The sequence below is a fragment of the Branchiostoma belcheri genome, unplaced genomic scaffold, assembly GCF_001625305.1.
Source record: "Branchiostoma belcheri isolate BF01 breed outbred unplaced genomic scaffold, Haploidv18h27 scaffold22, whole genome shotgun sequence".
NCBI classification, from domain to species: domain Eukaryota; kingdom Metazoa; phylum Chordata; class Leptocardii; order Amphioxiformes; family Branchiostomatidae; genus Branchiostoma; species Branchiostoma belcheri.
Window position 1 is genome coordinate 3190404 of NW_017803713.1, and position 14203 is coordinate 3204606.

The window sequence follows — 14203 nt, forward strand, 5'->3', positions numbered from 1 at the left end:
AAAACAGTTACTCAAGCAACTGGATATGATTTTGAAAACTTTTTTTATAGTTGCGTTGTTGCAAACTCTGGAACTCTTGCACAACCAGAATACTTCCGCTACATCTGCCTTCCTGTATATGTTTAAAACAAAATTGAAACCTTCCTGGCTAAATATGGAAATGTTTTTTTTTTTATTCTGCCTATAAAATGTTACAAACAGAATGTAGCGTTCCCTTGACGCCCTCTCCATGTATCATATTTGACTGAACATCTACAGCCTGGCCCGTGAGACTTACGCCAGATAATTACTAAAATACAGTCAAACAGCAAAACAGTCTGTTGTGCCCAAAACAGTCTGTTGTGCCCAAAACAGTCTGTTGTGCCCAAAACAGTCTGTTGTGCCCAAAACAGTCTACTGTGCCCAAAACAGTCTGCCGTGCCCAAAACAGTCTGCTGTGCTCAAAACAGTCTGCCGTGCCCAAAACAGTCTGCTGTGCCCAAAACAGCCTGTTGTCCCCACATGAGTATGGACGACAACAAGTATCCACTCGCCTTGGTGATTGGCAATATTTTTACGACCAATGAAACCAGTGAAACCCATTCGAGCGAGAACTATTTTTAGTAGAAACACGACAACATGCAGGCGAGTCTGATCCTAGTGAAGGGTGACATCATTACTCGGTACCGGAACCAGTTATGCTGCCGGTTTAGTCCTGGAGCGGCGGCGTCCGAGACGGAGAGGGAGAGCGGCAGGGGGGCGTGTATGTAGCGGCTTTGCCAGCCGTGCTCCAGCCAGAAGATAGTTTGGAGCAGGGCTCCGTTGGACATGTGGACCGAACCCATGGCACAGAAGGACGTCCCTTAGCTGTAAGGTCAGTTTTAAGTGTTTCAAGGACACCATTACGCAGCATTTCCTGCTTAGTAATCGATTTACTTATAGGCGTTAAAGCAGAAAAAAAACAAGAACACAGGGGTATTGAATCAAAGCATGCAAATGATATGACATGAAATAATATGAAATCCATTTCTTTGTTGCAATGGATTCAGGACAAAATGTTTATTTCTGTTAAATCCATCTATTCATTTCCTTTTTGTAGTCACACCAATTGGAAAATCCCGGAGAAAAAAATTCTTATGACACGAAAATTAGCATATTTTGTTATTCATTTATTTATTGTAAGAACATCAACACAGCAAGAATGGAGAATCTCCTGGTATCCAAATTTATTGGTTACTTTATTCATTTGAAGCATTGAAGATTTCCCCTCTTTCAGGCCCGTTGCCATGGCAGCCTGCGCCAGGCATATTACTTATATTTATGTATCATAATATTGAAAACCGCTTCCTGAAAAGATTAGCCTCTTTTAATCTCAACCACTTTTGAACATACCGTGACGTTTAAGTGACAACACATCTAAATGCTGACCCGTTCTTTTGTGAATTGATCAATACATACATGTAGAGCAATGCTTCATGGATAATTCTTCTCTCGCAATCTTAGATGGCAACAAACGTCCCGCATGTTGCTGGATGGCGTCTTCATCCAGGCTGATCTGCGCAGCGGTTGCTTTGACAACGCTGGTCATCATAGGAACGACGACGGTCACCACGGCCTGAGACCGTCGCCCTTCATACCAGGTGGGAATGGGCTGCCTATCGCTGCCTTATAAACACAGCTTCGTCAGGCTATATCTCTAATCGTTTTAAGTTAGCCAAATAAGATTTAAACCATCAAGAAGCACACAGATAACACTAAATCAGACAAAACAGTAAATGAATGAATGAATGCATGCATGAATAAATGAATGGATGAATGAATGAATGAATGAATGCATGCATGAATAAATGAATGAATGAATGAATGAATGAATGAATGAATGAATGAATGAATGAATGAATGAATGAATGAATGAATGAATGAATGAATGAATGAATGAATGAATGAATGAATAAATGAATGAATGAATGAATGAATCCGCTCAAAAGTTAAATGGATCGAAGAGGAAGAAAAAACACAGCATATTCAACTTCGGCTTGAGAAGAGACATGCCTCACATAGAGTAATCACAAGCCTTAGGGCACCTGATGGCTACATAACTGACACAACTCACACAACTGACCTTTATACGGTATTTTGGAGTAGGATGAAATCTATAGTGTTAAACTCTCTAAATGAGCGGTTTTACGAAAAATCAACTGTCTTCTTCTCAACGTAAAGGGTCTATATCATTGCTCTTTAAAGGAGGTGAATACCAAGAACCCAGTAGAAACTAGTTGTCTAAATAGCCTTGTTCATGTGAAGTCACCCAAACCGCGATTCGGGTAACTCGCATTCCGCACATCTGGTTCACGTGCCATACATTCCTTGCAAACCATGTCCGATCACGATTCTCCAAATCTACATTAATCTACGTTGTTTGATAAAAACACGCAAGGTAGCGTGTTATAATTGTCAGAGGTCAACGACCTGCAGCTGCTTGCTGCTGCCCCCCTCCCAGCGTATCTCCGCCGAATGCCGACGTGGTCCCGCCAGAGGCGGTGAAACTTGTCCTTCAATTGTCATTTTATTCGACCATTACTGCTCTTTAAGTTGCTGCCACGTAAATATTGGCATTGCATATAAATAAAGAAATATCACCCCGTAATCAAAGTCACATTGAAATCACATTGCGTTCAGACGCAAATCGCGATCCGGGAAAACCGGTTCGAAACCAACTCCCGAAGTAGTTTGGGATCGAGGCGCTTTCAATGTGATTTGGAGCATTCAGATGGGGCCACTTGAAACCGGCTTTGGGGGAAACCACATGTAAAGCGCCTTCACTGACTTCATATGAACAGGGCCTAACTGGCTACCCGTTTCAATAACCCAAACAGATTACAAAATAGGTGCAAAGATATTAGCAAATAGACTACAGAACATTTTTCTTATATTGTTGGTGACGAAGAAGCAGGATAAAAGAAGAAGAAGAATATCAATGGCTGATCTATTTTGAACAATGTTCGTGCAATTGATGATGTTATTGTTTTTACTATACACCGCAAAGTACCAGGGGCTATCTCCAAAGCCTTTATTCTAAATATTAAGGGGAATACAACCTAGGCCCTCCTCTGTTATCCGGGTTAGAGTTAACACAAATAATGCACAGAACTGGCTAAATCATTTTGGACACTTGTCGGATCGGATTGACCTTGAAAGGGGGTAAGGCGCGAGTGTAATTATAGAATCTCATCTTTCAGTCAGTCAGCCAGGTCGGGCAAATCAAATCTTCATTTTCATAATATGCATTTAATTATGTACATCTCTCTCTAAATAATAAAAAGACGCTGTTCCTTTCTGAACTTAGTCGGTAGGGGACGAAACGCACACCACTTTCTGACAGGAAAAGCTATCTGTTACGAAAATGTCAAGACCATAGCATGTTTAGGACAAAAGATACAAGTACCAGACGTTCTGCTGCAGTACCAAGGTCAGCAACCAGGAGGCCCACATTTGGCCCTGACCTTTGTCTTCCTATACGACCTACCAACAAAAAAATATTACCACAATCCATAAAGGCGTTCTGAAGTCATGATGACTACGAAACACACACAGACACAGACACAAACAGATAAAAAAAACAAGACATGTACCTCCATTTTTCGAATTCATGGAGGTAAAAAGTCAAAATCGGCCTTGAAACGCGTTAGTAGGCTTGCGGATCATTAGCATAACAAAACGTTGCCCAACTCCAGAGAGCCTGTTTGGTGACGCTTGGCGATTATCTGATTAACGTAATTGTAGTTAACAGTGGCCTACGGGCAGCCAGGTGGGCCTGATACGTTACTAGTATAGTACCCATTCCTTTGTTCATCCATTCATTCTGCCACCGCACCCGAGGTCAGCGTCACCTGAACTCTCCAGGTAAATTTTCGTTGTATTTTATCACAAGTTTTAGCTGTACTGATGCTGTAATGATGGTGTACAGTACCTACATAGTACATAGGACTGTTACTGCCGTACAGACACAACTTAGGAGCGGTCTCATTACCATGAGGGTACCTATCGACTGTGTACAAGCTTAAGCCGAGATAACAAAGGGCGTTATAGTGTGTGCCTAGCCTGGTGTATGAGTTTGCCAGAATGATCATTATCATGATCGTGGGCATTAAAAAGAAAACCATAGGACTGTTACTGCCGTACAGACACAACTTAGAAGCCGTGTCATTACCGTGAGGGTACCTATTGACCGTCTACAAGATTAAGGCGAGATAACAAAGGGCGTTATAGTGTGCCTAGCCTGGTATCCAGTCCCATATATCGTGGGATTGAGCGAGCTATCTTCAACACCGAGCAGATTATTATTGGAATGAGCAGAGCACTTTGGACTAATGCCTCTGACTATTTACAGCTTAGAGGTACATATCCAGTCTTTTGTCACAAACTTCTCTGTTACATAGCGGATTATAATGACCCCCAGTGGGGGTCTTCACGCTTCGTTAAAAATTGAAAAATCTCAAGATTCATTCTAAAGATCTCAATATTTTAGACGAAATCTTCAGATCTTATAAGACAATCTTGACATTGTTCATGACAATCTCCAGATCTTTCAGAAAATCTTGAGATGAAAAGAAAAGGTCTCAAGATCTTTCCAAATGTTTTCAAAGTATCTTGAGATTTTTCCAAAGCATCTCGAGATGCTTTAAAAAATATCAAGATTGTTTAAAAGATCTCACGTTTTTTCAAGATTGCTTTAAAAATCTTGATATTTCTTAAAGCACCTCAAGATGCTATGGAAAAATCTCAAGATACTTTGAAAACATTTGGAAAGACCTTTTCTTTTCATCTTAAGATTTTCTGAAAGATCTGGAGATTGTCATAAAAAATCTCAATATTGTCTCATAAGATCTCAAGATTTTGTCAAAAATATTGAGATTTTTCAATTTTTAACGAAGCGTGAAGACCCCCACTGGGGGTCATTATGATCCGCTATGTAACAGAGAAGTTTTTTTACAAAAGATTGGATATGTACCTCTAAGCTGTAAATGGTCAGAGGCATTAGTCCAAAGTGCTCTGCTCATTCCAATAATAATCTGCTTGCTGTTCTTCGTAATCTCCAAGCAGATTAAAATTGCGCGGTGTCCACTGGTCAATGGATACTGTTTTGCCACCGAAAGGGATCGTAATTACTATCTCCGGGTCTGTAGTGTACACAATCCAAATTTGCGTCTGTAGTGCACGGCAAGCGATTGATAGAACAACTGATAACCCGGGCTGTCACAGTGTAAAACGAACGAGAACTGGGCGGCTAGGATCCGTGGTACGTAGTGCGCGGTAAAAAGTGACGAAGGGTTTTCGATGGTTCGGGTTTGAGTCGACATTTCAAAATGGCATCATGGTTGGAAAGATCTAAAAAGTGTAAGATGTGGCGTGTTTGGGGGCGAAAATTGATTTCGGGCCCGAGGCTTATTTTCGGATGCCCTTCCCCTTGAGTGTGGTGATTCGGTTTGACCCAGAGATTCACATTTCATGCGTTCTGTGAGTGTAATGCCTCGCGCGACGAGCTATAGTGCACAGTGTTAGAATTTTCTTACACGCAGCTCATAAACTTATTATATCTGTATCTATTTTATATGCGTAGTTGGTGTGCGGCCTTGTATAATTTTTACCGCGTCGAAGTGAGTCACCTTGGCGTTCCTAACTCCCATGAAGCCGCAGGCACGTACAATGGCTAGCCTCCTTCGCGGACTTGTAGGAGGGCGCGGCGTTATTTATTTTCGGTGAGCGACGAGAGTTATGCCGTGGAGGGTTTTGCCGGGGAGAGCTTCAAAACGCTATATTTATACAAAATCTTGAGTGCATACGTTCGGCATGCATATGTACGCCATCTGTACGCTATCTGTGCCCTTGTCATATGGTACAAATCAGAATGCGCTGCCCGAAGACGACCTAGTCCCTACAAGGCTTCAGAAAGTAGCTCTCAAAAATAGAAATTGGCCAAGTAGACAGCTGATACGGCAGGGTTCGTCTGCGTTGAGATTTGCTGCTCCCTGAAGCCCGTGTTTAACCATAGAGGTATGCGGAACGATGCATTGTGTATTGACAACTTATGACCTACTAAGGTCATTTATGTGTGCTGCAGCGATAAAGACTTTTCAAAGTTATGAACGTAAGTAGTAGTTATGATTTTGTATTTTACAATGTATGTAAGGACTACAGGAAGAGTAGTGGTTCCTCTGTAGGGGCGATAACGCCCTGGACTGCCTGAGAGTGTGAGAAAAAAAAAGACAAGTCTATGGAAGCTATTACAGAAGCATAGAACAAGAAATTGAAGCAGAGATTAGTCTAAGTGTGTCAGACAAGTAAGGAAACCAAAATCCCAAAACCATAGCATGTTTAGGACAAAAGATACCAATACCAGACGTTCTACTGCAGTACCAAGGTCAGCAACCAGGAGGCCCATATTTGACCTTCACCCCTGTCTTCCTACGACCTACCAACAACAAATATCATCACAATCCATAAAAGCGTTCTGAAGTTATGTTGACTACAACTATGATGTGCGGAAACACACACACACACACACACACACACACACACACACACACACAGACCAAAAAACAATACCTCCATTTTTCATGGAGGTAAAAAGTCGAAATCGGCCTTGAAACGGGTATATATATAGTAGCCGACTATTAGCATGACAAAAGGTTGCCTGACTCCAGAGAACCTGTTTGGTATTTAGGCTTGGAGATTATCTTATTAAGTTGTAGTTTACACTAGCCTGCGGCCAGCCAGGTGGGACTGGTACGTTACTAGTATATCCTTTGTTCATCCATTCATTCTGTCACCGCACCCGAGGTCAGCGCCACCTGAAACTCTCCAGGTAAATTTCCCTTGTATTTTATCACAAGTTTTAGCTGTACTGATGCTGTAATGAATATGTACAGTACATACATAGTACATAGGACTGTTAATGCCGTACAGACGCACCTTAAGAGTGTTTGAGGGTACCTATCGACCGTTTTAATACAAGTTTAAGGCGAGATAACAAAGGGCGTTATAGTGTGTGTCTACCCTGGTGTATGAGTTTGCCAGAATGATCATTATCATGATCGTGGGCATTAAAAAGAAAACCTTAGGACTGTTACTGCCATAGAGACACAACTTAGGAGCCGTCTTATTACCGTGAGGGTACCTATTGGCCGTCTACAAGCTTAAGGCGAGATAACAAAGGGCGTTATAGTGTGTGCCTGGCCTGGTATCCAGTCCCATATATCCTGGGATTTAGCTAGCTATCTTCGTAATCTTCAAGCAGATCCAAATTGCACGGTGTCCTCTGGTCAATGGATACTGTTTTGCCACCGAAAGGGATCGTAATTACTATCTTCGGGCCTGTAGTGTACACAATCCAAATTCTGCGCCTGTAGCTGTAGGCATTTTTGCGCGGCCACGAACAACTGACCCGGCCCGTGTGAGCAAAACCTAACGAGAACTGGGGGCTAGGATCTGTGGTCGAGTGTGCCTTAAATTATCAAAAATAAGTAACAAGGGTTTCGATGGTTCAGGTTTGAGTCCACATTTCTCAACAGTCCGCTGCAAAATCGCATCATGGCTGACAAGATCTACGAAGTGGCGTGTTTGGGGTGAAAGTTGATTTTGGGTCCGAGGCTTACTTTCATATGTCCTTCCCCTTGAGTGCAGTGCTTTGGTTTGACCCAGAGATTCACATTCCATGCCTTTTGTGATTGCTATGCCTCGAGCGACGAGCTTATAGTGCACAGTGTTAGAATTTTCTTACACGCAGCTCATAAAATTATCTGTACCTATTCTAAATGTGTAGTTGGCGTGCGGCCTTCTATAATTTTTACCGCGTCGACGTGAGTCACCCCCATGAAGCCGCATGAAGTACGTACAAAATGTCCATGAGATTGCGTGTCAGCCTTCGGGTGCGCCGCCATGTTGCAATTCAAATTCAGTCAACTGTTAAAACTGTCATTGTGTCAAGTCAAGCCAAGTTAAACCTGGTTGGGTGGGGTAATATTGGCTTCAAAACGCCATATTAATACACAATCAAGGGTCTACACCCTTGCCAAAAAACAGTTACTCAAGCAACTGGATATGATTTTGAAAACGTCAGACGTTTCAGCTAGTATCCACTAGCTTTCGTCAGTGACTGAGAGACCAGAGGGGAAAGCAGGTTTATATACACAACCTGTTGATTGATATGCAAATAAAGTGAAGACAAATTTTTGGAAGTCGAAAAAGGAACAAAAGTCAGACAAGTCAAGACAAGATGATGCAAATTAGTCTGAAAGCTCCTGTTATACAGGACAGGAGCTTAAGTGTTGTCTGTCCTCGGGGCTGGGAGTGCCAAATCCCAAGTGCCGGAAAGATCGACCCGTAGCCCCCCTTCCCTGTTGAGGGTGGGGTTGTACATTCTTTCATATATTGCCTCTTTAACACCCCGTTCCCACCAGCGTGTTTCGCGGTCTAAGACATCCGTGGACTCGAGTTTGAAAGAGTGACCCTGGTTGTGTTGTAGGTGGTCTCTCTGGTCTCTCAGTCACTGACGAAAGCTAGTGGATACTAGCTGAAACGTCTGACGTTTTCAAAATCATATCCAGTTGCTTGAGTAACTGTTTTTTGGCATATCGTATTACCTGGATGTCTAACCTTCATCGACGTGTCTACACCCTTGATTGTGTATAACTGGAACTGTACGAGACATCTGACTAATGCCATATGGTACAAATCAGAATGCGAAGTCCGAAGACGAACTAGCACCTACAATGCTTAATAGCTAGGGAAGCGGCTTTCAATGTAGATGTTGGCCAAGTAGACAGCTGATATTGCAAGGTTGGTCTGCTTTGAGAGTGCAGTTTAGAGCTATGCAGAACGATGCATTGTGTATTGATAACGTATGACCTAAGGCATTTATGTGTGCTGGAACGATAAGGAGTTCTTAAAGTAGTCAGAAGTGAACGTAAATAGTAGTTATAATGTAGTTATAATTTTTGTATTTTAAAATTTATGTGTAAGAGGACTACAGGAAGAGTAGTGAGTGTATTGTCACTAATTTGAGTTTCCTTACATAGATAAACAAACGTAAGGAAATGAACACCCAAGCGGAGCGACTTGCGAGCGAACGTCCTGATCCTGTCGGAAACGGGACAGTAAATGGAACTGTTTCCATGGCAACGCTGGAGAACGGCGGAAGTGACGTCATCCCTGATCCTAGCATGAATGACGTCATTAGCAGCGGTGACGTGTCCGAGGAGCTGCTGCCGGTGGTGGCCGGGCTGACGTCACCTCGCAAACACGTGCCGCACTGGTACCTGTACGACACCCGCGGGTCGGAACTGTACGAGACGTGAGTATGGCTTACCACTAGTGGCATCTGCACCGCATGATCATTTCCTCATTTTGCGGCATGCTTTGACTCCATGCTTGCGTGAATCACTGACGAAAATAATATTGTCTACTTTTTCCCAATCTTCAAGCAGACCTATGGTTCGGCATGTTACGTCTATGTACATGATTGAAAGTGCTCATGACACCAAAATATGACTTAAGCTGATTGTACTTGACATAACTAGTATTACCTGTCTAACAGACACATTTACAATAAATATGCACGGTTCTCCTGTTACATTCGAAATTTTAATGCCCTACCTTGGAAAAGTCAGCACAATCCACTACTGGCAGGCGATTTCCATCTCTACATTTTATTTTTGCATGTCTGTATTTTTCCTGAGCTGATGTCATCCAGTGATGTCAGCTCAGGAAAAAACACAGAAATGCAAAAATAAAACATAGATATGTAAATAGAGATGCCCGAAGTTGGCGATTGGGAAGCTTGCTAAAGTCACTTTTAGAAGGCTGTACAAACTCAATTTCTCAGTCATCATGATTGGAACAAACTTCAAGTGACTATATTGTATGTGTACTTCCGGTATTTGTACGTATTTTACAGACTTTTTTTGGTGTCATTCGGTCTTGAAGTGTTCGACGTGTTTTTTTTTTCACCGAACACCATGAAATCCGAAGCCATACATCTGCTCGGAGATGACGTAACCTTTTCCCTGGCTTGATTGTTTTGTCCGTTTCCACAGACTGGTACATAACTCACGAACCTACAAACTGTGGGAGCACGAGTACAGTTTGCTAAAGACCCATGGGGACGAGATCTCTAGCAAGATCTCGTCCCCAGCCGTTCTCGTGGAGCTCGGGAGTGGAGCTTCCTCGAAAACCCGCCTGATTATAGAGGCTATGTTGAAGCGGCACGGAAACTTCACATTTGTGCCAGTGGACATAGCCAAGGGTAACAGTAGCATAGGCTCTACATGTAGCTAGCTTGGTGTATCAAGGGGAGGTTAAGGTGTTCTATCGGAATCATATCAATGTGAAGAAATGCTCCATCATTCATATACACAAGTATGAAAGAGTTTTCAAACACTTATACACATTTTTTCAGAACCCTTTGAAACCAACACACAGCACCCGTACCTAGGTATCATAATCTCACATAAGTTGAAATGGAATGCACACATTGACTACATAACTGTTACAGCAAAAGCCAACAGCACCCTGGGTTACTTAGGAAAGAATCTAAGGGGGGGGGGGCAAGTAGAGCAATCAGAGCCCAAGCATGCATGTCTATTGTAAGACCCAAACTGGAGTACGCGTCCACTTTTTGGGGCCCACACAAACGACTACACACACAAACACATCCCACACCAGCTGCACCTTCTTTCCCAGGACGCGATGTGCCGTGAGGTACCAGTGTCCTGTATTATGTAGATGTAGATGTCAGCGTGGACTAGCTTTTACAACGAAGCTTACAATCTACTTTTAGTAGACTTTTCCTAGCCTGGTATCCAGTCTTACGTCATTGGGCGGGGGTATTGGGGTGTTCAGGCAGGTTGTGCCTTCGGGGGCTCTAATAGCTTCCCCCGACCAGTGCAACAGGCCGACCCGGTAGGAGTGTTACGCTAATAAGAGACAGTATGCTTGGGGATTTGGTTTCCCCCAGCACGAGGAGATGGCTAATCAATCTCTCGTGAAATACACACCGGGAAACCTATTTGAGGCGGGCGGGACAGAGCTCTTGTGGCCCCTTCCACGAATCAGACTGGATACCAGGCTATACTTTTCACAAAATAACACATGCTCCTACATATACACCATGGACACACTCATGATCAAGTTGCTTAAACTGTAAGTAGACAGGTCACAAAACTCACGCCTTTTCGGCCTGTTTGTTTGTTTGTTGTTCTTGTTCTACACAGAGTTTATCGAGGACTGTGGGCGGGAGCTGGAGAGTGAGTACCCCGGGCTGAGTGTGGAGCCGTTCGGCGGACTGTACATGGACGGGATCCGGCACGTTGCGGCCCGACCTGAGGCCAAGATGCTGTTGTTCCTTGGCAGCAGCTTCAGTAACGTCGCGATCACGGACCAGCTGAAGATGATGACGGACATCAGGATGCAGCTTGGTGGTGAGTGTCTTCAGTTTTAATCTCCAAGAATATTCCTGTGACCTTTGGCCGCCTGCAATCATTGGCTGCCTGCATCCAATGCCATTGGCTGAAGGTAACCATTTGCCGAATGTAACCATTGGCTGCCTGCCGAATGTAACCATTGGCTGCCTGCATCCAATGCCATTGGCTGAAGGTAACTATTTGCCGAATGTAACCATTGGCTGCCTGCATCCAATGCCATTGGCTGAAGGTAACTATTTGCCGAATGTAACCATTGGCTGCCTGCAACCATTGCCATTGGCCGAATGTAACATTAGCCGAATACCATTGGCCACCTGTAACCATTGGCCGCCTGCATCCATTGACCGCCTGTAACAATTTGCCGAATGTAACCATTGGCTGCCTGCAAACATTGCCATTGGCCGAAGGTAACCATTAGCCGCCTGCAACCATTGCCATTGGTTGAATTCGAATGTAACCATTGGCCGAATGTACAGTGTAACCATTGGCTGCCTGCAACTATTGCCATTGGCCGCCTGTAACCATTGGCCGAATGTAACCATTGGCCGAATGTAACCATTGGCCAACCGTCCAGGGGCAAATGGTAATTCGGGTAGCCAATTTCGTTGAATGAATCTGTTTGGAGAATATCACTTCAGTTTCACTTATCATTTAAATTATTAATTAGGTGACTCCCGCCGTGTTTTGACAACTTGAGAACAACAGACGTAGACATAACGTTAAAGGCTCTTTTACACAAAAGTTTTCATATTCCATGGAGGGATTTGAGGTCTCCGATTTTTTTTTTCATTGCAGCTCAGGACAGGTTCGTACTAGGGCTGGACATGAACACTGACCCAGAGGCCCTGTCCAAGGCATACGATGCCCAGTGGTCACCATGGTTACGAGATAACCTCATCTGTCGTCTGAATCAGGTGTGTCCATATCCACTGTCGTGGATTACTGATAGTAGATTAATTAATGGTTAATGACCCGCCCTTTCCCTGTGAATATGGTGTGATAAAGCCTTGTCAGTTGCTATAACCATCTCATAAAGCCACCTCGTTCGCTGCGCTCACTCTGTGGCTTATTCGGTGGTTATAGCAACTGACAAGTCTGCGCTCACTCAGTGGCTTTATTCGGTGGTTATAGCAACTGACAAGGCTTTATCACACCATATTCACCAAGAAATGGCGGACCATTAATGCTATTATCATATAGCCTATCAAAACTTACACAATAAAGAGTGACACATTCCTGTATAACACATACAAACTTAAATAGAACAAAGTTCCATCTGGAGTCACCTGAGGTCACTGGAGAGGGTCGTGTTCTATTTGGGTCAAAGGCAGGGAACAGGTGTTCTTATGGGAGTCACCCGGGGTCATTGGAACACAGCACAGCACAACTCAAGTTATTTTTGGATTTTTTTAGAACAGAGCGGTGTTCTATTTGGGTCACCTGAGGTCATATGCGGGTGATTATTGGATTGTTTAATGTATGGGTTGGGATGATTAAAGACCCGGTTTTGACTCTATTTGTGACATTACGGCGTCATAAGGAATGTGGGATGGAGCCTTCTGATTGGTCAATATGTTTCCAGGACTTTGGAGGAGACATGAAGAAGGAGAAGTTCGAGTACAGCTTTGATTTTGTGGAGAATCCAGCGGACGGGGACACGCCCAGCTACATTCAACTGTCACTCAGCAGTAAAGGCAACCAGCGGGTACACTTCGGTGAGTGTGGTTGTGCAAAGGATAGTCTATTGCTTAAATAACAAATTTTAGTTTTTGTGTCTTTTAACCCCAAATCCTATTTGTACAAAAGGTGATTCATTGGTTTCTACCAGTCCAGATAGGGGTGATATTTGACCCAAATCAATGTTCACGTTTGATGACTCCCTATTCCACCAGGAGGCTGTGGTGACGTAATGGGTCCTCTTAATCTAATCAACTGACCATGAAATCACACATACTCTGTTAACATTAGTACATGAAAGAATATCTCTTCGAAAAGAAATGGATAAAGAGAAGCCAGAGGACGAATAATCACCTGAGAGAGAATTCCGTAGGCTGTTGTCAGCATGTCAGTCCTTCTATAATCACGACATTCGTCATATTTTATCCGAAGGACATATATATGCTATAGAGTTAATTAGATTAAAAGGACCAAGGACATTATACTCTGTGTATAATGTCCTTGAAAGGACCTATTACGTCACGCCAGACTCCTGGTGGAAAGTCATCAAATTTGGGTCAAATATCACCCTATTTGTGCGGGACTGGTAGAAACCAATGAATCACCTTTTTCAAATATGATTTTGGGTTAAAAGACACCGAAATTAATATTAACGGTATTTGTCCCCTAAGTTATTTTTTTTTAATTTGCATCATGGTTTCCATGGTTGACGCTTCTGCCTTTTGATACGGTAACGTATGAAATAAATAATCTTTGACGTTATGAAATATATAGTTGATGATTCGTTTGCAATATACTTTGCAGACAAATGGCTTTTGTTGACTAACTTGTATTCTTGCGCATTTTTTTTCACGTCAATATTGTTAACTTATAGGAAGGCCCATAGGTACACTTAGCATTTTTTATTCCACTTTGTATTTTCTATGGGTACTTTGTATTTTCTATGGGTACTTTGTATTTTCTATGGGTACTTTGTATTTTCTATGGGTACTTTGTATTTTCTGTGGGTACTTTGTATTTTCTATGGGTACTTTGTATTTTCTATGGGTACTTTGTATTTTCTATGG

The 14203-nt window shown here is 42.9% G+C and overlaps 1 protein-coding gene across 1 annotated transcript in view; it reads left to right on the forward strand.

The window, feature by feature from the left end:
* Positions 1–9077: 9077 nt before the first annotated feature.
* LOC109470232 (histidine N-alpha-methyltransferase-like) overlaps positions 9078–14203 on the forward strand; it is a 7654-nt gene continuing 2528 nt past the window's right edge. Inside the window, exons 1-5 of the mRNA XM_019769078.1 lie at positions 9078–9331; positions 10074–10282; positions 11250–11456; positions 12255–12373; positions 13042–13174. Coding sequence (XP_019624637.1) covers positions 9153–9331; positions 10074–10282; positions 11250–11456; positions 12255–12373; positions 13042–13174 — 847 coding nt within the window. The 5' untranslated portion in view covers positions 9078–9152. The remainder of the gene's footprint in view (positions 9332–10073; positions 10283–11249; positions 11457–12254; positions 12374–13041; positions 13175–14203) is intronic.